Source organism: Scomber japonicus, chromosome 16, assembly GCF_027409825.1.
Source record: "Scomber japonicus isolate fScoJap1 chromosome 16, fScoJap1.pri, whole genome shotgun sequence".
NCBI lineage: Eukaryota > Metazoa > Chordata > Actinopteri > Scombriformes > Scombridae > Scomber > Scomber japonicus.
Window position 1 is genome coordinate 21,064,795 of NC_070593.1, and position 23,332 is coordinate 21,088,126.

Below are 23,332 nucleotides of genomic sequence, written 5' to 3' on the forward strand. Positions count from 1 at the left end.
TTTTGAGGGTCGTAGGCCAAAAGTGTAGGGATCCACTTTCTTACGTTTGATTATTCTGCCATCTAGCGGCCATTGCCTATATAGCATCACATCGCTGTTGCCTGCTGCACCCCCACATTGAGCAAAACTTTTACTAGCAGTGTGTGACACATCTCAGTTTTGCTGTGCCTCAGGAAACGTGCACTTCCGTCTTTTGTCGCCTCAAGCAAGACATTTTCATTCTCATAGCTTCGCCACCTGTGTGCTGCAACATAGTGCCTGGCTATGAAGCTACATCTATTTATAGAGTCCTTATCGTCAATCAAACACAGCGCAACTGCGGTGCTACCCAACCAGCAGCAGTGTGAGCAAAGGAGGGAGCTTCGCTTTCATTTTCTTAAGAGAGAGGCGAGGAAGTGATTTGAAGTTGAGGGCCGGGACACTCCTGCTTGACGAAGAGCTGATGGAGTTTTCTGAGCATATTAAGACCGCCAATGTGGAGGATGTGGTGCTCCGGCAGCCTCTGCACCCACCGAGCAGAGGCACCCTGTGTATCACTGGCCACCACCTGCTCTTCTCAGACAGGGAGGAGGGCAGCTCTCGGCAGGTTTTACTGCTACTCAGGAACATCGATGCCATCGAGAAAAGGTGAGGAAGAGGAGAAATATATATATAAAAAAAAACAATATGTGATATCAGGTAGTTTAGCTGGGCGTTACAACGTCATACAATAAAACTATCTAACTTCATTTGTTTCCAGATGTTTCCAGGTGTTGCCTTCACATTCTGCACTGTTATCTTCCCAATAACGTCATTTAATTGCTTTAAAAACTTTTACAGCATCAATGTCGTATGGATCTTTTTTAGAATTGATTTACTCTGATCATTATAATCACAACCATTATAATCAAACAAATAATCACACTAATTAAGAATATATTAATCATCAACAAACCACCAGTGAATGATCCAGTGTCTAATTAATGTCTAATTACATTATTCCTTACATCTTTTTAACCAGTGTGGAAAACCTTTTGGGCTACTCCAGCCTCTTCTCTAGTGCAGGCCGCAGTGAAAGGTTGGACATGATTTGTGTTACAGTGTGTCTGCTGTGCAGCTTTCGTTGTCCACAGCACTGAAGAAGAAGGAAATTTGCTAACAAAATTGCAGCACCTTCCACACACACGCTGGACTGTGTGTCGCCTGCTAACAGCTTGTTCTTGTCTTCTGTGAAAGCTTCCCTAATTTGTCTGTGCTCACTAACAGAAATTCGTCAAATTGTCATCAAGAGAAACCCCCTTCCCCCACACATACATACCCCAGCTGACTTGGTACGCCTTTCATTATCTGCAAGTCAAACTTTCCGCACTGCTAGCGTCAAAACATGAAGTGGACACAGAGGTATTGTTTCCATTGTTTTGTAGGATTCATACCAGCATGTGTGTGGGTATGTTTGTGTATGTGTATGTAGGATATCTGGATCTTCAGGGACGATTACCATCAAGTGTAAAGACCTACGTGTGCTCCAGCTTGACATCCCAGGCATGGAGCAGTGTCTCAACATTGCACGCTCTATTGAGGTACAATAATTAATGCTGTCAGGCAGGGATAAAATAATCTATATTTCTATGTATGTATTACTCATTATTTCCTCCTCGCCCTCATCGCGTCTTTACATCTGATAACATTCTTATGATATCTCACAACAGTCTCACTTTCTTTTTGTCTAGACCCTGTCCTGTCTGGACTCTGTGTCGGAGATGTACCCTTTCTTTTACAGACCTTCTGATCTCAGCCTCCAGGACCAGTGGGGTCTCTCATCCCCTGAAAAGCACTACACTCAAATGAAGGAGGTTGTAAGTAACATGATAAACTCTCTGTACTTAAACACTTGCTTGTTGCTGCACATACTTCCAAAATGCATAAAAACACACACACACAGTACAAGCAACCTTTTCCAACAATGATCCAGCAACCACATGACAGGAAAGTGCCAGGGAAACTCAACATAGGGGTCAAAATTCAGGATTTCCCTGGTTGCTAAGGTCTACCCTTTGTTTTCCTTTACTTTAGAATGTGCTGCACACAGCTTGAATTTGTGCTTAATTTACAAATGTCTTCCTTTGGGAATGGTGTGTTGCTATGGTGAAGGGTGTACCCTCAAGACAGCATTGTTATACACATTGTTGTTTTACTGGCACAACATGCCCAGAAAGATATCTTTAGTTTTCATCAGGCTGGCCTGGTGACTTTCGTTCTAGAACAATCTGGAGAACAATCTGGTTGGAGCTGCATGTTCAAGCACATTGGTCCTGCTGAAATCGACTCTATCAATGGAGCTAAGTAGTTGGCTATACAGCCATAACATTTTATTGGTCTTAAAGGAAAGGAAATATTTTTGCAGTTTGTCAAATGGACTTTTAAACCACCAGTAAGCATCCATTGACACTAATTAGCGTATATAACAAGGTGGCTTTATATTCCACGCTGTAATTTGGCTATTATAGGTAAACTTTACATTTAAAATACTACATTTACAGGACACAAAAATCAAGAGTGAAGCACAAACTGCTGTCTTGTTTTAAACTGTAGACATGTCAGCAGTTTGCATGTGCTATGTGCAGAGGAAGGTGGATCCACCCATATTAGAGGTGTTTCCTGTGACTTTAGTGTCCTTTAGCATCAAGCGAGTATAGATCAGACATGGAGTGTACAGTTTACTGACTGCAGGTTGCATTATTTATATGTATCAAAGTTCAAATTTTCATCCATTAGTTGTTGTCGCTGTGACAAGCTTTCATCGCCTTCTCTCTCCTGTGTTTACAGCAAAATAGGTGGAGACTGAGCACTGTGAACAGAGACTACACAGTGTGTCCCTCCTACCCTGCAGCTGTCATCGTCCCAATGGACGTAGATGATGAGGCGCTGAAGAAGGTGGCCAAATTCAGACAGGGAGGACGCTTCCCTGTCCTCTGCTACTACCACAGGAAGAATGGCATGGTGAGGTGTTTGTCTCCACACTGCTGCACTGAGCATAGTTTACAGCAAACTGTTTCCCACTGCTAATAACACCAACACTTTCCAGGTAATCGTGCGTAGCAGTCAGCCACTGACGGGAGCCAATAGGAAGCGCTGCAGGGAAGATGAGCACTTCTTCCAGGCTGTGATTGACGGCTCAGATAAAGGTTACATTATTGACACACGCTCCAGTCAGCAGGCGCAGCAGGCCCGGATGACGGGTGGAGGGTTTGAGTCCAAATCGTGCTACAATCACTGGAAGAGACTGCACAGACAGATGGAAAGGTTTGCTAGATGCTTTTCTCCACTGTTTCATGACATTGATACAACAAATTCATTTTCTTGCATGTAATTCTGCATGTGCACACGTGTATAAGAGTTATACATGTATTTGTGCAGGGGTAAAGCACTCCAGGAGAGTCTAATTAAACTGGTGGAGGCCTGTGGTGACGAGGCCAACAATATGGACCGTTGGCTCAGTAAGCTTGAAAACTCAAAGTGGCTGTCTCACGTCCAGACTGCTCTGTCAACAGCTGGCTTGCTGGCAGAGTGTGTGGAGAGGTAAGAACTACAGCTATCTGTGGCGGGATTAAACTGTGTCTGCTCTTATCTCGTGCTTATATAACGACACAAGTAAATCTTTCACTGAAAGAAAGCAAAATGCAAAAATGCTAGCGTGTGAATAATATGGTTATTAAATGTTCTTAATTTATTGAAAAGGGCAAAATATATTGTAAAATATGTTAAAAGACAGTAAATACCACATAAGCTGAAAATGCATACACTCTATGGATGTGAGGATAGAATAAGAAACTGACAACACGAACACATTGAAATTTGTCAGCAGCACTAGTTGAAATGTCTCAGTAGGTGTTTAGCCAAGAAATCAAATGCATGTCCTTTAGAGACGGAGGAACAACTGCATTGTTTTTTGTCCAGGGATGGTCACTCAGTTCTGGTGCATGGCTCTGAAGGGACAGACTCCACTTTGCTCATTAGCACTCTGGCACAGCTCATCATGGACCCAAGTTGCCGCACACTGGAGGGCTTCCTGGCTTTGCTGGACAGGGAGTGGGTACAGGTGAGAGGGCCCTAAATTCCTTTTTAGAATATATTGTGCATTTTATTGTAAGTGTGTGAATTCTAAGTGTGACCTTTATGCACAATAAGTAAGGTGCTTTCAAAAACATCAACAACACTGAGAATTTTATAGATGCAAAGATTACTGCTGTGTGGCCCTGCACCTTTCAGTGGCTGATAAGTGTCTCGATTTTCGATTTAATGCTCACACAGAGCTAACTAATGAATTTGTGTGAATGAAGGAGTGGTTTTGGACATATGGAAAGACTGGGATGGTGCTAAAGTGTCTCTTTTGCAAAGACTTGGAATACATTTTGGACATACAGTACTGTGCCATATATATTGTTCAAGAACATTTTGTTACAAATGATAGAAGTTCTGAGTCTCAAATAATCTTGGGGATACGATAAAAAAACAACAACAACGTTATATAAAATAAAGCTCAGTGATTATTTTAATGCTTTCAGAAAAGAAAAAAAACATTTCTCACAAAGTAAACAATTCCAAATTTAAGACCATAACCTTAAATAAAGGAGTTGCACCCAAAGTGAGGACATGCACGTATTATGCCTAACATGTGACATTTGCAGCTGCAGAGTTTTTTTAAGCACATTTTCACATGTGGTGTGACCAAACAGGACTTAACAGGAAATGTTCATTCAGTTGCATGTAGTAATAATAGATTCAGATTAGTCTTTTTCATTAACTCTGCATCCGGTTAAGAAGAGTGATATTAAAACTGCAAGTCAATCAGGACTAATTTTCACAGTCCCATAATAAGCAGTCCTTGTTGCTTTATTTCACAAGTTGTTTGTTTTGACAGTCATAAAACGAATAAGCAGCAAAATTAGGTGTGACTTAGTGTGTGTGTGCTGTATAGTATGTATGTGTTTATGAATAAGTGTGTTTTCTCATCAGGCAGGGCACCCATTCCAACAGCGATGTGCACATTCAGCCTACTCCCATGCTCGTCTCCAGCAGGAATCCCCAGTCTTCTTGCTGTTGCTGGACTGTGTGTGGCAGGTGTGGCACCAATTCCCCCTGGCACTGGAGTTCTCTGAGGCTCTACTCCTGAGGCTGGCGACCGAAGTCTACGCCTCTGACTATGGAACCTTCCTCTGTAACAATGAAAGGGAGAGGTCAGTCGTACCACAGAGTGTGACTAGACCTTTAAGGCAGCCAAACTGAATATTCAGATGGCTGATACATGCATGTTGTTAGTTACCTCACAACTCACTCTTCTGTCTTTGTCCTTCCCTCTCAGGTGCGCTCTAGGAGTGAAAGAGAAGACTCACTGTTTGTTCCAGGCCCTGCTGAGGTCAAGAGAGAGAGAGCTCTACTCCAACCCCTTATATGAGCCCACTGAGCTGGCCATTTGGCCTTCAGTCCACCCTCAGTCCCTGCAGCTGTGGAGAGGTGAGTTTCAGTTGGTGTATGCATTCAATCTTGATCTTATGCTTTTTGAACTGCCTCAAGCTTATGTCTTTCCCACAGGCTTTTTTCTGAGGTGGACCCAACAGGCTCGCCACCTGGAAGAAGCCCAGGAGGAAATAAGGAATATGATCATTGAGTGGGGGAAGCTGGCACTGAGCTGATGCTCTATTAGTGTATGAACAATGGAGTGGAGATGGTCAGCCTGAATATGTAGAACATTTACATATATAGGAATGTTACCAATGTGCATTTTCTTTTAACTGAATTGTTCCTCACAATTTGATGTTTTTTATGTACAGTCAATTTCATACTTTGATAAAAAAAAAATTGTGTTGAAAAAAATAACAGAATTACTGGTGTGATTTAAAGCAAAGTAAAAAAAAAATCTGTGGGAAATACACATGCTGTCACCCAGAGGTTGTGTGGCAATGAGCAGAGAAGTTACGCTAGCTGCCAAAAAATAGTGCATCTATATGTATAACTACAAATGATTGTATTTACACTCCTGTTACACTGCTTACTTTAAACAAACAAGATATAAAATTAAATTAGCTTGTAGGCACATCTTGCCACCTTTTGAGCTAGCTATTTTCCTGTTTCCAGTCTTTATGCTAAGCTAAGCTAACTAGCTGCTGGCTCCAGCTCTCAGAAAGAAAGTGGTTAAGTGTATTTCCCAAAATGTAGAGCTATTCCTTTCTTACTTTTTATCCCTCCATATTTTTATCATATTGTTAGTGCTTTAAAAACTGCCCACAGAGTGTTTTATGCTTTTTAATTATAGCCTATGTTTTGCATAATGGCAAAGGGTCGATAATTTTCCTACAAAATTCAACTAATGTGTATTATTATTAGAAGAAGACTGCGTAAGTGACACACCTCCCAGTCCTGTTAAGCTCAGCTAAACACTCTTCACAATACAAATCCCCATGCACAGCAAGTCAGCATGTTTGCACACACGGAGCTTTGCAGGCTGGAGACTGTAGTCCTGTTCAGTCAACAGCCACAAGGCCTGGTGATACGATGTGGAAAAGAACCACATAGCCCAGCATGACTCTCTATACCTGCTTATTTAACCAGTGGTTACTGGGTGGACTGAAGCGGTGACCGAACGGATGGTAATCTTTGAAATTCAAACACTTGAATGCCTTGAAAAACTCTTTTACATGCTGTTATTTTATAATTCAATATAGAGGAATAGTTTTGGATTTACCAAGTTGCATCTGGTGGACCAAAGAATCATCTGTCTGGAGGTTTCTGATTTTATCAGCACCAAGGTAATATATCTTTTTCCATATACTGTTTCAGTTCAGTCTTTGTGGACTTTGTGTCTGTGATTTAATTTTAAAACAACTTGTATATTCCCCAATGATAAAGTTATCTCTCACCAGTATGGTTTGGTCAGCTAGTTAAGTTTGCTTTAACTTTTCTAAGGACTGCTACTAGACATGCAATCTGGTGTACGAGCCTTTGTGCCCACCGTGGCTGTGCTGGGCCTGTTTTGCCGAGGTTGTCTCAGCAAGACGCGGAAGCAGAGTTTGCCTGTTCGCACCTTCAGCTGTTTGCCCAGGCAGATGAGCAGGTGGAACAGCCGGGAGACTTGCAACCCATCGCCTCCTCAGGACAACCCCCGTGTCCTCATCACAGGTGAAACAGTTTCCCTTCTATTCTACTGTATATTTATTCAGGGAAAGGTGGACTTTTCCACACCCGCCCAAACACTGAACCTGTGAAGCTGCCACAGTTTTCTACCATTTTCACTGTGCCCCTGTTTTACACTACTGGCCATAGAGTAGTTACAATAGGGGTTGAATGCTTGACTAAAGGGCAACCTTTAAAGACAGGTTACTTCCAAGCAAATCTGAGGTCTAAAATAAAATGAGATGGAGGAATATTCGAAGGAATGAGTTGTATCATAATGGCACCAGTGCTATGAGTGGACTACTAGAGACACGTGCTGTTGGCTTTTTTCTTTTCGAGTTGTTTTCACTATGCAGCAACAGTGCGGCCCCATTTTCACTCATCACAATAGGTTGTGTGCAGACAGTGCTGGTGACATAAAAGAGCCAATGAGTGACTCTGGGGAGAATAATAGCCTGCTACCACTTTTTGTCCCAGGATAAAGCTTTGGAACAAACAAAAACCTTTTTTTCCAGCTGAAGCATGGTGCTCCAAAAACATTGGTTTCAATTTCAAACTCCAAACATCTTTTTATTTCCTTTTGAAATACAGACACATGGCAAACTAAAGGAACAAACAGAGTGTCTTGGTCAACTGTTGGGCCATTACACGCCGCTGGAACAGCTTCACTGTGCTTTGGTGTTGATTTTTCAAATATCTGATCTCTACTGGAGGGATGAACATCATTTTAAAAAAAGATATTCCCTCATTTTGTGTTGTAATGATGGGAGAAGAGAGTGCTGTCTAACCAATGGTCCAAAATCTCCCATACGTGTTCAACTGGGGTCATAACATATGATTTACACCATTTTCAAACTCATCAAATCATTCAGTGACCCTTCGTGCCCTATGGATGGGGGCATTGTCCTGGAAAAGACCACTCCCATCAGGGTAGAAATGTTTCATCACAGGATAATGATGATCATTCACAACAACTTTGTATTGATTTGCAGTGACCCTTCCCTCTAAGTAACAGTTAGACCCAAACCACGCAACCAAAATGCCCCCCACAGCATCACTAGGTCACTGTAGGTGACAAGCATTTACACCCATATCGCTCTCGTTGTGGAGAATCTGACCAGATCTCTTTTTCTACATCTCTGTAGACCAGTGCCTATATTTTTGTTATACCACTAAACTCTCAAATATGCATTCATTGTTGTAATGAGGGGTTTATGCACTGCACTCTATGTAATTGTCGACTGTTCTTGCTGACAAGGTCTGATCATGTCCTGTATTGACATCCTCAGACACCTGAGGATGGTTTGCTCTTCTGTTTTTCTTCACATATCTCATTAATACACAAGCATCACAATCATCAAATGTGTGTTGCTGGTCATAATTTCCGAACCTATTTACTATTTGTCTTTCCCATAGATCTGAATGAAGATGTCACTTCATACACAGTTCCTATTGAAACACCAGCCAGTTGATCCATGCAACAATCAATCCTCTTTCAAAGTCACTTAGATCTTTTCCTCTTGCCATACTGATGCTCAACATTTTGTACATGCCACAGAGCATGATTGGATGTTAATTGCCTAATTTCACCTGTGTGGAAGCATCTACATGTATTCAGGTTTTCCTTTAATTTGTCACCTGTATGTATATAATAGGACATTTTGTCTCTGTACGCAGGTGGTCTTGGGCAGTTGGGTGTGGGGCTTGCACAGATGTTGAGGTGAGATATTTAGAAATTCCTTTGATAGTTGATAGCTGAGTTTGTTCAAATGTATGAAATATCAATGTCGTGATGCCTTTATCAATGTCCAGGAAACACTATGGAACAGAGAATGTAATCCTGTCAGACATTAAGAAGCCTCCACCTCATGTTTTCAGCAGTGGTATGCAAAATTTAATCTATGTTTTTTTGTTCTTTTTATGATATGTTTTACTTTTACAATTGACATTCTTGTCAAATGTACACTTAAAGACATTGTCTATAATTTCCCTGCTGTTTAAATCATATTGTTCATCTCCCCACCTCCCTAGGTCCATTTGTATACGCTGATGTGCTGGACTATAAACACCTCAGAGAACTGATTGTAAATAATCGCATTACTTGGCTTGTCCACTACAGTGCTCTGCTTAGTGCTGTTGGCGAGGCTAATGTTGCTTTGGCACGCAAAATCAACATCACAGGTTTGCTTGAACATACACATTGTTACATTTTCCCCCTTTTTAATAGATTGTTATGTTTAGCCTCTTCTAATTTTCTGCTGCCCGTCTAGGCCTTCATAATGTGCTAGACTTGGCCCTGGAGAACTGCCTGCGCCTCTTTGTCCCAAGCACCATTGGAGCATTTGGTCCTTCTTCTCCTCGTGACCCAGCACCTGACCTCTGTGTCCAGAGACCTCGAACCATCTACGGGGTGTCCAAAGTTCACGGAGAACTGATGGGAGAGGTGGGTCCATCTTTAAGCTATCTTGAAATGCCTAAATATACAGAAGGACCTAATAGTCCTATACATCTATTTAGGAAATTTAGTCACTTATCAATCTTCTGTGCTTCTTTTTCTTTAGTATCTCCATCATAAATATGGCCTGGACTTCCGCTGCCTACGTTACCCAGGTGTGATATCGGTCAACACTCCTCCTGGGGGAGGAACAACAGGTATTGCTTCACCCAGCCTCTGCGTATGCATATGTATACAGTATAATCATGCTGGATGTCTTGGACTAAGCCCCTCGTGCCTTTGTTTTCACAGACTATGCAGTTCAAATCTTCCATGATGCTCTCAGCACAGGTCACCATGAGTGCTACCTGCGTCCAGACACCCGTCTTCCCATGATGCATATCTCTGACTGCCACCGTGCTACGGTCGAGTTCATGCAGGCTCCAGAGTGCCAGCTGTCCCTGCGTACCTACAACATCGCAGCCATGAGCTTCACTCCAGAAGAAGTGGCCTCAGAAATCCGCAAGCACCTTCCTCACCTCAAAGTCACCTACAATCCTGATTCTGTCCGCCAGACCATCGGTACGACTTAACGCAGAAGCTACACTTTCTATCCAGGATCAGGTGTTTGCATCTGGCTGTCTGTCAATCACATACGTGTGATATAACAGATAATTCTCTACTCTATATCTATGTTTTTTCAACTAAAAATCTAGATTGGGAGGAAGATTGGGAATGCTAAAATGCTTTGGTAATAAAACCTGTGAAAGGGCTTCACCCCCAAGTGCTTGTCATCCCACAAAATACAATAGGAGAATTTTGATACATAGCATTAAAGCAAATGACATCATATAAATCCAACAATATTTTAAAAAAGACATTGATTGGCCTAGTAAACCATTGGTCCAATTTTGATTAAACTGGACTTTTGGAAGCATTTTGGCACTGGCAATTGCAAGAGTACTTGTCCAATTATATCATGATAGATAAAATGTTAACTTGAAATCGGGTTTCACTATTTAAAAATAAGCAACATTTGTATTGTAGTAGGTATCGTGCTGTTTTCTGGGATTAAAGCAACAATGAGTTTTTACTTCTGGCTTCACCTCCTGATTTTGAAATCATTTGTTGGATTGATATTGTTGAAGTTTTACAACAACATAGAAGTAATGTACTTGTCTTGTCTGTGACTTTGCAGCAGACAGCTGGCCAGTGAGGTTTGATGACACCAATGCCAGGAGAGATTGGGGCTGGGCACCAGCCTTCGGGCTTGAGGAGCTGGTGTCAGACATGCTACGCTCCATTCGAAACAAGAGGACCAGTGAGGGCTTGCCAGTCAGCTAGCGGAACCTGCTCCACAAAGACTGACCTAATGCCCTATCCCTCACTTTTCTTCAGCCTGCATTTACACACAATGCACTTCCTTTCACTCTCTTACAACCTGTTGACCAGTATCCTATGTTCCACTGGAGCATTAGAGCAATGAGCCAGGGACTGTTTGTAAAGTATTCTCAGTCACAACCTCACTCACTATACACTGGAGAGTCATACATGTTCACACAAAGACACACATTTCAGTCTTTTTCAGGGAATCATATACTGTCAAACCTTATCTTCATTTTTGTTGTTTTAACTGTTATGGTATAAACATCACTTTAAACATGGGTATGTTCCTTCAGATGGAACAGCAAATTACTTATTACTTATTATTCTTAAGCTTTACAACTGTCATGTTAATTACATCCATGTACACAACAGTCTGCTACAATATCTATCACACTATGGAACTATGGACCAGTTGCACATTGGCGTAGCAAACCTGTGGTACACTATGACTCCAGAATCATCTAGAACAGCTGGCTTAGATTTTTCTGAACTATAATGACTAATAGTGTATTCTGACTGCTTTATGGAGCAGTCTTTTATAAGATAGACTATGAAATGAAAATCATATACTGAATACCCTGCTAGCCGAAATTTCCGTATAAAAATCCACTACCTTTGTGTAGATCTAATCTAATCTGATCTAAATTTGTGGCATTTAACAGAAAGCCTTTTCTTCCTTTTTTTGCCAGCAGTGTGATTTTGGTAATGGTTGAGTACCAATAACAAAAATTGCCTTATTTACCCTAAATTACTTTGAAAACAATGTATTAAAAATGCAGTGTACTTTGAATTAGACCTTGAATAATAAAAAAAAAAAGTTATTTACCCAGTAGTAGTGATTATTGTATGTTGCTAAACTTCTGATGAATTATGTGATGTTTAGGATGGTGTTGGTGACAATAATATTGATTATGGTAGAAAGAAGTACAATTCTGATGCACTTGAGTATCTCCATTTTTATGTAATGCTATGTCATGTCATTTTTGGGTTGTCCATCCCATTCACAAATGTCTATTAGGACTCAGTGAACTGATGGTGGTCAAAGGATGTCATACTTTACACAAATGTATAGTATGGTAAGATGATGAAGTGATGACGTTTTATATCCAAAAGGTCAAAGGTCAACTTCACTGTGGCATTATAATGTTCTGCAAAAACATTATTCTGGTCATTATTCAACTCCATAATTCAGGAAGAGAAGGAGAGATTTGTGACCATATTTCAGATTTGGTGGATACTGAATTGATGACACTAATCTTGGGTGCCCACCATGATTTTATTAAATTCCTTCACTACAAATATTATGTCTGGACAGAAATTAATATAAGCTGCAACTTGACTGGTTGGTGGTATACAACAGTGAGGCAGTAGGGTTATGTTATATTATGTTATGATGCTTCGACTCTACTACATTTAAAAGGGAAATGGTATACTTTCTACTTCACTACATTTATCAGATAACTATAACTACAGGTGATTTTGCAAATTCAATTTAACAAAGTATATTATCAACAAATAAAACACGATGTATTGTTATAGACTAAAATACCCAGTTAAAGTATTGATTTATAGAATGATGCTCCAAATCGAGCAACTACAACGTTAAAATGCGGCGTTGATGAATCAATAATTAGTTTTGAATGGTTGAATAGTAAGTGGGTCAGGATTCATTACTCCGCAGATGTAATAAGTCTTTCTTCCCGTAGAGGCGCTCTCTTCCTGCGGCTTGCCTCTGAATTTCCCCGGAGCCACACGTCTTTCTCAACAGCGCCTGCTAACATTTACTCTCTTCGACAATGGACGCGGGCTTCTTCCGCGTAAGATATTTAAACTTCTTTGTTTGACTCTTTTTTTCGTTTTCTGCTAAGTGTAGCGATATTAATGTATGTGTGTCTTGTTCAGAGCATTAATATGGCATGTGTCTTTGGGTGGAGGGCCATCCAGTTAGCAATGGTTCGGTCAGGGCCCCGACTATTAACTGATATTAGGCAATCTTGAGTTTTGCTATGTGCTCTGTCCCAATTATGTTTTGCGCCAGGCTTTACATGTTATAATAAACCATCAAGGGTTAACTTTGCAACTTCGTGTACCGTAGTTTCGTTTGTAAGAATAATAGCCTTTTCACGTTCATGTGCAAGCAGACACACTTCCAGGAAGTAGACGGGTCAACTCTAGCTAACATTCGCTTGGTGCTGCTAATTTGTTAGCCTTGGCTAAAGATGGCGCCCGGGCGGTGCATCGCTTCTGAGCTAGTCACGACCACGAATACGCTAATGTTGGCTAATGAGTACAGCAAAATATGTGTTGTATGCTGTGGTCAGAGGAATTAGCGTGACCCAATATTTAAGCATACTTTTAATAATATAATTATAATATAACATAAAATTGCAGAAGTACGTTATTGTAATGTTTGCTATGTGAACCTTGTGTTTTGGTTTCTATGTCATGTTACTATGCAGAAAAGTTACGCAGGCCAATAACGGCAAAGTTTATGTGTAAATTAAAGAGTCCTTCAGGCACACGCTGCTGTGCGTGTCGGTTAGGATTGTTAACTGATACTGAACAAGCCGTTTAACAGTATTGTTTTTTTCTTTAGGGCACAAGTGCGGAGCAAGACAACCGGTTCAGCAACAAGCACAAGAAACTGCTGAAGCAGCTTAAGTTTGCAGAATGTCTGGACAAGAAGGTATAAGATCATCCTTTTAAAAACAACAAAACAAACAAAAATTACGATTTCTTTGGCACTAGCATAGTGTTAATTTCTATTCCTAATAAATTGTTGCCTTTGAAAGGTTAGATGGGTGATGCATGTAGACATTTTATTCTGATAGTATCAACCTGTGAAACACACACACACAGCCCCCTGTTAACACTAACTCTAGGTCATTGCAATCCATTTATTGCCACCGTTAAGTGGGTGCTGATGGTTGTTTATTTGACCCTTAGGTGGACATGACCAAAGTGAACCTGGAAGTCATCAAACCTTGGATTACCAAGCGAGTGACAGAGATTCTGGGGTTCGAGGATGACGTCGTCATAGAGTTCATATTTAACCAGCTTGAGGAAAAGGTAATGTCTTTCTTTGTGTTTATTTTGTTGTTGTTTTTTAACGAAACGTTTATAAATTTGAGGGAAATGCTTAGTCAGTAAGAAGGGATATAATTAAATAATGCTCATCCTAGTCAAAATGAATGGGTAAAGTAACAATTGGTGTAAAACTGATTTATAATGACATAACCATGTTTTGCTGTTATGTGACAAAGTGCCTTTATTCAGCAGTCTTCTAATGATGATGTGATTTATGATTTAAAAGGCCTGAACCAATATGGATGTTATACCTTGCATCAGAAGTATAGCACCAACACCTAATTAGCTCTCTCCTGAGCCCAAAGTCACTGAGCCCAACTCTCCCTTCATGATGCAGTGTGTGGTTTGAGGTGAGTTATATGCAGGGATCACCAATATCATGTCAGTGAAAGACACACCTGAACAATGCCATAATCATATTCTTCGTAGATGTTTGCAGTGCATCATTAAACTGCCCAGATCCCTTTTAAACGCAACTGGAGTTATAAGCTCAAAACAGGAAAGTTTTAATCATTTGCCATTGTACATTGTTAGGGTAATGGAGTTCCATCTTTACATTTGTTAAAGAGTAACTTTAAGAGTCATTTAACACCAAGCTGGAAAACATTGTTAAACTGACCACATCCCCCTCTATTGGGTGTGGTAACTTGTGTCTTCTCTTGCACTTATAACCACACATAACAATGATTGGAGGGTATCTTGAACACACCCAGAGGGTACTGTATCTCTACATGGATATAGCATGTTAAGAACTTAACCCACTGGAGGTCGGCATCTCAACTGCATGTGGTCAGAGGTGCAACAGACTTTTTTTTTTCAGATTTTCAACAGAAGGAAACCATGAATTTCAGCTTGGTATTATGTTACTCTTCAGTAGAGTTTCATTGGATATTTGTAAATGTAAAGTTTTTTTATGTTAGCAATATCCTACTTTCCAGTAGAGCTTTAATGCTCTAATATACAAACTAATTTCCTTTTTTAGTAACACATTATGTGTCTTCTTCATCCCATAGCTCATAGAACACTAAAGTTAGAAAATAAAGGAGTATCTATTCAATGGTTTCCCTTTTTGTCATACTTTGTGCCCCACTGATACATTAAAACCACTTGGGATGTCTGGGTAATGGGTAGTTTCCATTACACAGGCTAACTTTTGGAAATAGGAAAAATAGAAATGGGGTGAAACACCCAAGTCATATACGCCTAATATGCTTTAAAAGACTATTATTGGAAACCCATAGTTCCCATATATATATATATATACTTTTTTTAAAAAAAACAATATGTAGGAATAATAATCGTTAATGACTTTGATGTCCCTAAAATGGTGAAAATCAGATGTGTCTCTTTTTTTATATATGTGACACCAGTCTTAGATCTTTTTCATTTAATTTCATGCTTGCTGTAGCATTTGAGGGGTGGGAAGGGCTGTTTCAGCTAAGTTTAAAGGATACTGTTGCATTATGGTAAGAAAAGGTTATTGAATTGAGATTACGGTATCTCAGAATAATTCTATAATCAGTTGTTGAATAAAAACTCCTTTTTTTGTGTAACTGTGTACTCATTATTGCTTGTTCGTCTCTTGCAATTTAGATAAATGATATAACATTAAGCTCAAGGTGGTTGAGTCTCAAGCAGTAGGGAGGCGGAAGCAAGCCAAGGGAGCTCCGTGCCCACTGATCCCACGGGACTCACTGAAGACACCGGAACTGTACTTGCAGTGTTGGGTTTTAATGCACCTTGTATTGTGGCTATTTGTTTAACTGCTGAAGTGTAGACTGTGGGGGAGACAGGGGAAACAAGGGGGTGGGTAGGGACACAGAAATGTATAGTAATGGGAATAGCACTGTGGAAATCAAATGATGAAAAACATTTTGGGATAGATTATTGTTTTATTTATTTATTATTAATAATTGGAATAAAAGCAGTATTGCATGCAGTGTTCATATTGCTAGATATGTCTCCCCTTAAGTAGCTTGCATTCTCAGTTTAATGAGTTTGTGAGTACAATTTAAATCAATCACACTTTTACTTTATGAGTCCAGTATTGAACCCAGAGTTGGTAAATACATTTAGTCAGTGTCTATTTGTTTTTAGTATGGTTAACTACATAGTCACAGGTATAGTTAAGTGAAGACTAGAAGGTAGGCAGTCCCATTTATGGGATCCTACCTCCCCCAAATATTGTACCTTCCATTATTTCAACGGCCATATGGTCTTTTCTCTCCCCCCTTCGTGTGTGTGTTGCAGCACCCGGATAGCAAGGTGATGCAGATCAACCTGACAGGTTTCCTGAATGGGAAGAACGCCAGGGAGTTCATGAAGGATCTGTGGCCCCTGCTGCTGAGTGCCCAGGAGAACATTGCTGGCATCCCATCAGCTTTTCTGGAACAGAAGAAAGAGGAAATCAAACAGAGACAGGTGAACTTCTCACTGAGCAAATAGCTAACTGTAGGCTGTTAAGGATCTGTGGCTGCTGACATTGTTTAGGAGGCTCTACTGGGTGTACAATATGCCCTAAAATAATTAATTACAGACCCAATAACATTGAACTCGCTGAAAGTAAGAGATCTTATTGTTAATAATGATGTGAATTTTTCTTTCTTTTTCTCTCTGTTTCTGACAGATTGAGCAGGAGAAGCTAGCGTCTCTGAAGAAGGTGGATGAAGATAAGAAGGAAAAGGACAAGGACATCAGAGATAGAGCTCAGTCAAAGAGCCCAAGGAGGTAAAAAAAAAAGAGGAAAAAGAGCTCAGTGGATAGAAGTTGGATTTGTGTTATCACAGACAATGAAAATGTATTCTGTCCTCTGTCCAGGCGGAAGACAAGGTCACCATCACCACGGCGAAGGTCACCAGTGAAGCGAGAAAGGAAACGAAGCCCCTCACGCTCCCCCAGACGTAAAGCCAGTCCAGTCGGAGGTAGTTCACCCCCACCACCTCTGATGCAGCTGCCCTCAAAACCTTTGGAGCAGCTTGTGGAGCCGGACACATCAGGAAGAGCCATGCCGGAACCAGTCGTCCAAGAAGCTTCTTCCACCTGGTTTGTTAAATACTGTTTTTGAAATTTTGTCTTAAGTGGGAAGTTGTTTTTTGTTTTTTGTTTTTGACATCTGTTTATTACATTTCGTTAGTTTACAGAGAACAATACAGAACAAGAAGGCACACATAGGTAATTATATAATAGCAATAATAATGATAATCAAACAGAATTACAGTAGATAAAAATAATTAATACTTAACTGAAAAAATTAGTAAATGAATAAATAAAATAAAAGTAAAAATAAAAAAACATAAAAAAAACAAAACATAAATAAATAAACAAATCCTCAGATCAACTCTTGATTCTAGCTGTCTACTTCCATATCATTTTTCTCAAGGAAATTACTGAAGACCTTCCATATTTTCCAAAAAATATCAATCTTCTTTGAGGTATAGCTCATCTTTTCTAAAGCAAAATAAAGACATCCCTGACAGCCACTGTAAAGGAACACAAGGCTTTTCATTTTTCCATGAGCAGGCTATACATCTTTTAGCTTCCAAAAAGCAAACATTGAGTAAGGATTTTTCATTTTTAGAAGTCAAATCACTTTGGTAAATATTCAGTAAACATAGCTTTGGCTTGAGGCACTTCTCTCAAGTGGGAAGTTAGTGTAGTTTAGAATATTATTTTTGTTTATCTGATATTATCTGAAATTTGTATTTTTGTATTCTTGATTTCTGTTCTTTTAACTTGAGTTTATTTTAGTATACAAATGTTTAGTTGTGTTTTTAGGTTATTATAATAATAAACTGATGGGGAACATTTAGGACTTGAATTATTCCTTTGTCCTGCAGTGACACAGTTGTGGAGGTGGTGAAAGCAGACTCAGTGACTGAAGTCAAAGAACCCTCCCCAGAGAAAATTCAGAAGAAAGAGGAAAGGCCCCGGTCTCGGGAAAGGGAAAAGGACAGCAGGAGGGAACGACCTCACCGCTCCCGTTCTCATTCCCGCTCTCGCAGACGACGCTCCCGTTCAAGGTAATTTCTGACATTGATTGTATTAAGTTACTCTGGTGTCCTCTAGACTTGTGTCAAAATTATATTCAAGGAGAAAATCAAGGACTTCAGAGTTGCTTTAACTTTTGTAACTCATCTTCTGCCCTATTTCAGGTCTTTTTCCCCTCGTAGAAGGCAGAGTCCAAGGAGAAGAATGTCTCCTCGTCGAAGAAGCCCACCCAGACGAGGTCCCACAAGCTCCAGACACAGACACAGGCGCTCCCCTGTCCGCAGGTTAGTGTGTTGCACAGGCTGTTAAAAGAAACATAAGAATACGGCGTTGCCTATTGGCTAAAGCACTGTCCTTAAGTCTTAAAATCTCAATTCCTTTATAATCTCTATTTTTATCATTTTACTATTTTATTGGCATAGCCTTCACACACCCACTTTATCCTGGCTCTGCTCTTTTTAAAAGTTGTTACTGTTTATGTCCAGCAGGAGGCGTTCTCGTTCAGCTTCATCCTCTGGCAGCAGCTCCTCAGGCTCCCGTTCGCCTAAAAAAGCAATGAAAAGAATATCCAGCACTCCACCCCGAAAACAGGCCCATCATCCGGACGCCTCCATTAGTCCTGCTGGGAAAGATAGACGGTCACCATCTCCACGGACCAGAAGGGGCAGAGGCTCAGCGTCACCACCCAGATCATCTGGTATAGTCTTTTTAATTATTTCTTTGTTCTCTCATAATTATTACCCTTTTGTTCTTGTGCTGTCAACCACATGACACTTTGGGCTCCGTAGCTCCCTCTGTGGCTATGAAATGAATTTCACGATTGGAAATCTTTTGACCCTTCAAGTCCCCTTGTATGTGAGGTTAAAGATTCTTAAAGCTGCCTTAATAACTGCTACTGAAACAAAATCACTCTGTTACTTTTGCACAGGACTAAACTGTTATATCCTGAGTCTTAAAGCAGTACAACAGTTAGGAGTTATTCTAATGTTGTGCCTTGTTCTTCAGGTCTGAAGCGTAAACAAGGAGGAAGGGGTGATTCTCCATCTGATAATGCCAAATCCAGACCTTCTGAAGGATCCGAGTCGGGTAAGTGTTAGATTCTGTCTGCTTTAAGAACCATAATGGCTTCTCACCTCACAGATCACAAGGAGAGGTTCACTCATACGGAGCTCTCAACCACTTCTGCTTGTGGGTTTTTTTTGTTTTTTTTCTCCGCTCACTATTAACCAGTCTTCCATGATAAGAGAGCTAAAGTAGAACTAACACCAAAAGGGCCCTAATTTAAAGGATTATGTTACTAATATATTCATCTTGCATTGACATACCACAGCAGAGAAATTTTAATACAGTAAATGGATTCTAAAGAAGATTGGTGACACTTTACACTAAGTGTTACTTTATATTGAGCAGGAAAGGGTCTGCAGGTGCTCACCTGTTTCCTAAAAAGCTTTGTTGTGACAAAATTAACTAACTTGGTTGTGCACAAAACATCACTCAGCTCAGAACTTAAATCAATGTGTTAATTGTGAAATTCATGATTGCTAAAGGAATGGTTAAGACTTGGTTTGTCTGAAAAATTATCAGATGACATTTCTGAGCTCTTCTGGACTTGGTACCAGATTTTTTGCAGATGTTTTGTTGAAAAGTTGAGGGAGATGCAAAGTTGAGGAATGAGAACAGCCTTGTCGCAATAACCTCAAATCAGTGGTCACATTGGTTAGCCTGATTTGATAATTCTGTGTAATGATCATGTCTTTCACTTATTCACTACATAATTAGCAAAAACATGATTAACCACTTTTTATAGCAAGGTTCAGTAGTTGTAGGAATAAATAATTTGAGAAGTGCCATGTTTAAACCTAATAATAAAAGGGGAAAATCTAAACCACAAGGGTATAAATCTGTTTTCTGTCTAATGTAACTTTTCCATGGAAATCTACAGTATGTCTCACTGGTTTTGCTAACACTGATGGGACGCTCAATGCTCTACATTTCAGAGGAGGATAAAAATGAGAAAGGGGCAACAGCAGATTCGGTGCAACAGCGACGTCAGTATCGCAGACAGAATCGACAGTCGTCTTCAGGTTATAAGCGTTTTTATCCCCGTTCTTTCCTCTCCCATACCCAACCCCTCTCTCTAACCAAGTCTCTGTCCATGTCATCTTGCACCCATCGTCTCATGGACTTTTGAAGCTGTGCCCTAACCCCAACCTTGGTGTTTCTTTCCCTCAGTCCATACAGCGTAGGCTACAGTGAAACAGTTGTTGATGTCCAATTTCTCTTTGGTTTCAGATACAGGGTCTTCCTCTTCAGAAGATGAGGGGCCCAAGAGACCAAAGGCAGGGCCAGGTGCCAGAAATGGTGACGTCAGGAGGCGACGTAGCCGTACACCTTCTCCACGAAGACGACACAGGGATGCCTCTCCAAGGTCAGACACCTGGTGTATATTTGCAACCTGAATGATTTAAACTGATAACAAAAAAATAATGTTGACTAGTTTTTTGTTTTTTAATTGTTATTTTTTTCTCTACTCATTCAGGAAAAGACGTTCTCCATCTCCTGGTGGACGTAGACGTCGCTCTCCTTCTCCGCCACGACGTCGCAGATCTCCCTCTCCTCCTAGACGCAGGTATAGGCATGTTTATTTCATCTATAGAGCTGTCATTTGAATGATCAAGAATTTTTCCAATAGTCTTTTGGTGCTTTCCAGGTCTCCTTCTCCACCTCCCCGCCGACGATCTCCATCCCCGAGACGTTACTCCCCCCCCATCCAGCGTCGCTACAGCCCCTCACCTTTACCTCCACAGAAGAGGAGATTTTCTAGCTCTCCCTCAAAACGCTCTTCTCCAGGGGCAAAGCGACGCCCTTCTAGGTCCCCCAAGCGCAGAAGTTCTCCTGCTCAAAGGCGGCGCACACCTCCTTCTTCAGCGTCTCCACCCAGACACAGGAGAAGCCCCATGTTGCCTTCTGTGAGGCCAAGCAGGGATACACGATCTCCTGTTGCAGCAGCCAGTCGCCTCTCCCCGTCCCCCGCAAACCGCGGCCGTGCTGTTAGGGGTTCCACCAGTCCTCAGGGACGTTTTGAAACCTCCAGTACATCTCCATGTAGCCAGCGGAGGCAATCCCCCTCACACACTGGTAAACCCATCCGCAGAGTTTCCCGCACCCCAGAGCCACGTAACAACCAGAGGTAAATAAGGCAGTGAGCATTCATCCACTCGTTTTGTACACCAGAAGCCATTGTGTATGTCATTGCCTTTTTGAATGTCCTCCTAATGCCTTCTGCTTTCTCTAAAGACCGTCTCCGAGCCCTCAGCCAATGAGGAGAGTGTCCTCCAGATCCAGATCTGTTTCCCCTCAACCAGCAGCTCAGAAACGTCCAGCTGCTGCATCTGCTTCCCCCTCACCATCTCGCTCTGCCAGTGTGTCCCCACCACCAGCCAAGAAGGCCAGCAGTGGTTCAGGCAGTCAGTCACCAAGCAAGGTGTGATATTTCTCACACACACACACACACACACACACACCTCCAAAGTTAAGCCTGTCTAGTGTTGTAACTGGTGGCAGTTTAATAAGGTATTTGTCTAGGGATGGCAGTGAAAATATACAGGCAGCATTGATGAATTTGCATCTGTGCAAATACTCAAAGAGCAAGTCAGAACTGTCTCTGCATTTAGTTGGCAATCTACAGTGTGATATTTCTTTTAATTATGACCTTGTTTACTGAGAGGTTTTTAAATGTATCTTGAACTTCAAAAAGATATAGTTAAGGATAGAAGTGCCCTGGAAATTTTTTTGTCATAAATCCCTCCTTAGCACAGTAATGCTTTGAGCATCTTGTAATCCTCTTTGTGGTGTTATTCACTGGTAATGACGTCCTTGCTACTTTATTATTACAGAACTCAGACATTGATGGCAGTGGAAAGAAAAAGAAGAAGAAGAAGGAGAAGAAGCACAAGAAAGAGAAGAAACACAAGAAGCACAAGAAGCATAAGAAGGAGAAGAGTGGTGCTGCTGGGACTGGAGATGGACAAGAGAACCAGGGTGTGGATGAGGATGGAGAATCGAGAAAGGTTAAGTTGGTTTCTGTGCTTTTTAGCAACATTCTGATTGAGTAAATTTTAAAGGATGAAGGGCACATGAAAGTAGGATTTTACTTTATTTACCACTTACCAACATTCTGCTTTTGTGTCCAAGTTGAGTGAAATGTCATGTTGCTTTTGTTTTAGGAATCAGACAGTGAAGTAGACGACAGCCTGGACGACCTGGAGAAACACCTTAGAGAGAAGGCCTTGCGCTCCATGAGGAAGGCCCAGATGTCTCCATCACAAATGTCCTGAAAACAAGGAGCACCCCCTTCCTAAATTTTCCACTTACTCTTGATGTTTGTCATCAACCTGGTTCAGCTTTAGAATGTACAAATTGTTAATTCTTGAGTCTTTTGTTTTCTTTTTACAAGTTTGGTACATTCAGAACAGTGTGTTTCATTAAGAGCTTGATTTGTCAGTTAGTGTATTATCTAAACTGTAAAAAAAAAAGCTTGTGTTGTCCATAATTTTAAATTGTTTAGCAGGGAAACGGTTTAATCTCAAGAGGTTTGAGTTGGGCAAGTTTAAGATCTTTTCCACAGACTACAGTAGATTCCATTGAGAAATGATTGCATGTGCAGTGATTGTCTGTGTGCATGAACCACTGAACTTCTGGAGTGTAGAGACAAACCAACATACAGTAACACACTGTTACCATTGCCTTTTTACCAGTGGAAACAGGCACAGCTGTGTGAACTGCTGAAGAGGTTGTAACAGAATGTCTTGTCTGATATTGTAACTTAATAGAGGTATTGGCATTGTTTAACCTGCTGTTTTCTTTCTCTCACTTTGAAACAGTCTTGTTTGAAGACTAAAACAATCTGATGTGATACAGAGTATGCTTTAATTTTCCCAACTGAGTTGATATGCAATTTTATGTTGACGCCCTTGCACCAAGCAAATCTCTATTGGGACTGCTTTATGATTTGTATTTAGTACCCCTGACTCCTGTCATATTGTCGTCATTCAGAATTAAAACCGTTTTATAGGATTTATGTGCTTTTCTTTATATTAAAATTTAAAGCTCTAAGATTTTGACCTTTCTGTTTTGGTGGACATCTGTCTAATGTTGTATAACAGAATATAGGAACGAAACATGATTAAAAAGATTTAATAGTTATTTAGTTTGGATGCAGGCCACTGTATGCAGTAGGTCTACATCTGGGGGAGCTGGGTGTATAATACCTCCATGTGTTACTACAAT

At 40.7% G+C, this 23,332-nt stretch overlaps 3 protein-coding genes across 7 annotated transcripts; all 3 read left to right on the forward strand.

Moving 5' to 3' along the window:
• The first annotated feature begins 242 nt into the window (after positions 1–242).
• zgc:154055 (uncharacterized protein LOC556036 homolog) lies at positions 243–5,741 on the forward strand. Of its 3 annotated transcripts, none has more exons than XM_053335447.1 (11): positions 243–627; positions 1,001–1,057; positions 1,451–1,559; positions 1,710–1,835; positions 2,806–2,979; positions 3,065–3,282; positions 3,397–3,558; positions 3,937–4,078; positions 4,996–5,216; positions 5,342–5,493; positions 5,572–5,741. In XM_053335447.1, exons 1-11 carry the CDS (start codon positions 443–445, stop codon positions 5,670–5,672), a joined length of 1,647 nt encoding a protein of 548 aa, XP_053191422.1. In that variant the 5' UTR covers positions 243–442; the 3' UTR covers positions 5,673–5,741. The 3 variants fall into 3 exon arrangements, with proteins under 3 accessions (XP_053191422.1, XP_053191423.1, XP_053191424.1); XM_053335448.1 differs by having other exon boundaries at positions 5,342–5,507; positions 5,585–5,693; XM_053335449.1 differs by lacking the exon at positions 1,001–1,057.
• Positions 5,742–6,747: 1,006 nt separating this feature from the next.
• Positions 6,748–11,899, forward strand: tdh2 (L-threonine dehydrogenase 2). Its single transcript, XM_053335450.1, has 8 exons — positions 6,748–7,155; positions 8,827–8,869; positions 8,962–9,032; positions 9,181–9,330; positions 9,420–9,592; positions 9,711–9,801; positions 9,896–10,165; positions 10,782–11,899. The coding sequence occupies exons 1-8, from the start codon at positions 6,957–6,959 to the stop codon at positions 10,925–10,927; spliced, it is 1,143 nt and encodes a 380-aa protein (XP_053191425.1). The 5' UTR covers positions 6,748–6,956; the 3' UTR covers positions 10,928–11,899.
• A 797-nt stretch (positions 11,900–12,696) lies between these two features.
• Positions 12,697–23,119, forward strand: srrm1 (serine/arginine repetitive matrix 1). Of its 3 annotated transcripts, none has more exons than XM_053335347.1 (17): positions 12,697–12,786; positions 13,566–13,655; positions 13,916–14,038; positions 16,307–16,477; positions 16,683–16,783; positions 16,874–17,098; positions 17,893–18,075; positions 18,208–18,327; positions 18,529–18,740; positions 19,049–19,129; positions 20,041–20,127; positions 20,336–20,471; positions 20,583–20,672; positions 20,754–21,233; positions 21,341–21,527; positions 21,940–22,113; positions 22,270–23,119. In XM_053335347.1, exons 1-17 carry the CDS (start codon positions 12,766–12,768, stop codon positions 22,378–22,380), a joined length of 2,592 nt encoding a protein of 863 aa, XP_053191322.1. In that variant the 5' UTR covers positions 12,697–12,765; the 3' UTR covers positions 22,381–23,119. The 3 variants fall into 3 exon arrangements, with proteins under 3 accessions (XP_053191322.1, XP_053191323.1, XP_053191324.1); XM_053335348.1 differs by having other exon boundaries at positions 18,532–18,740; XM_053335349.1 differs by lacking the exons at positions 12,697–12,786; positions 13,566–13,655; positions 13,916–14,038 and adding exons at positions 14,121–14,406; positions 15,650–15,767.
• Positions 23,120–23,332: the final 213 nt, after the last annotated feature.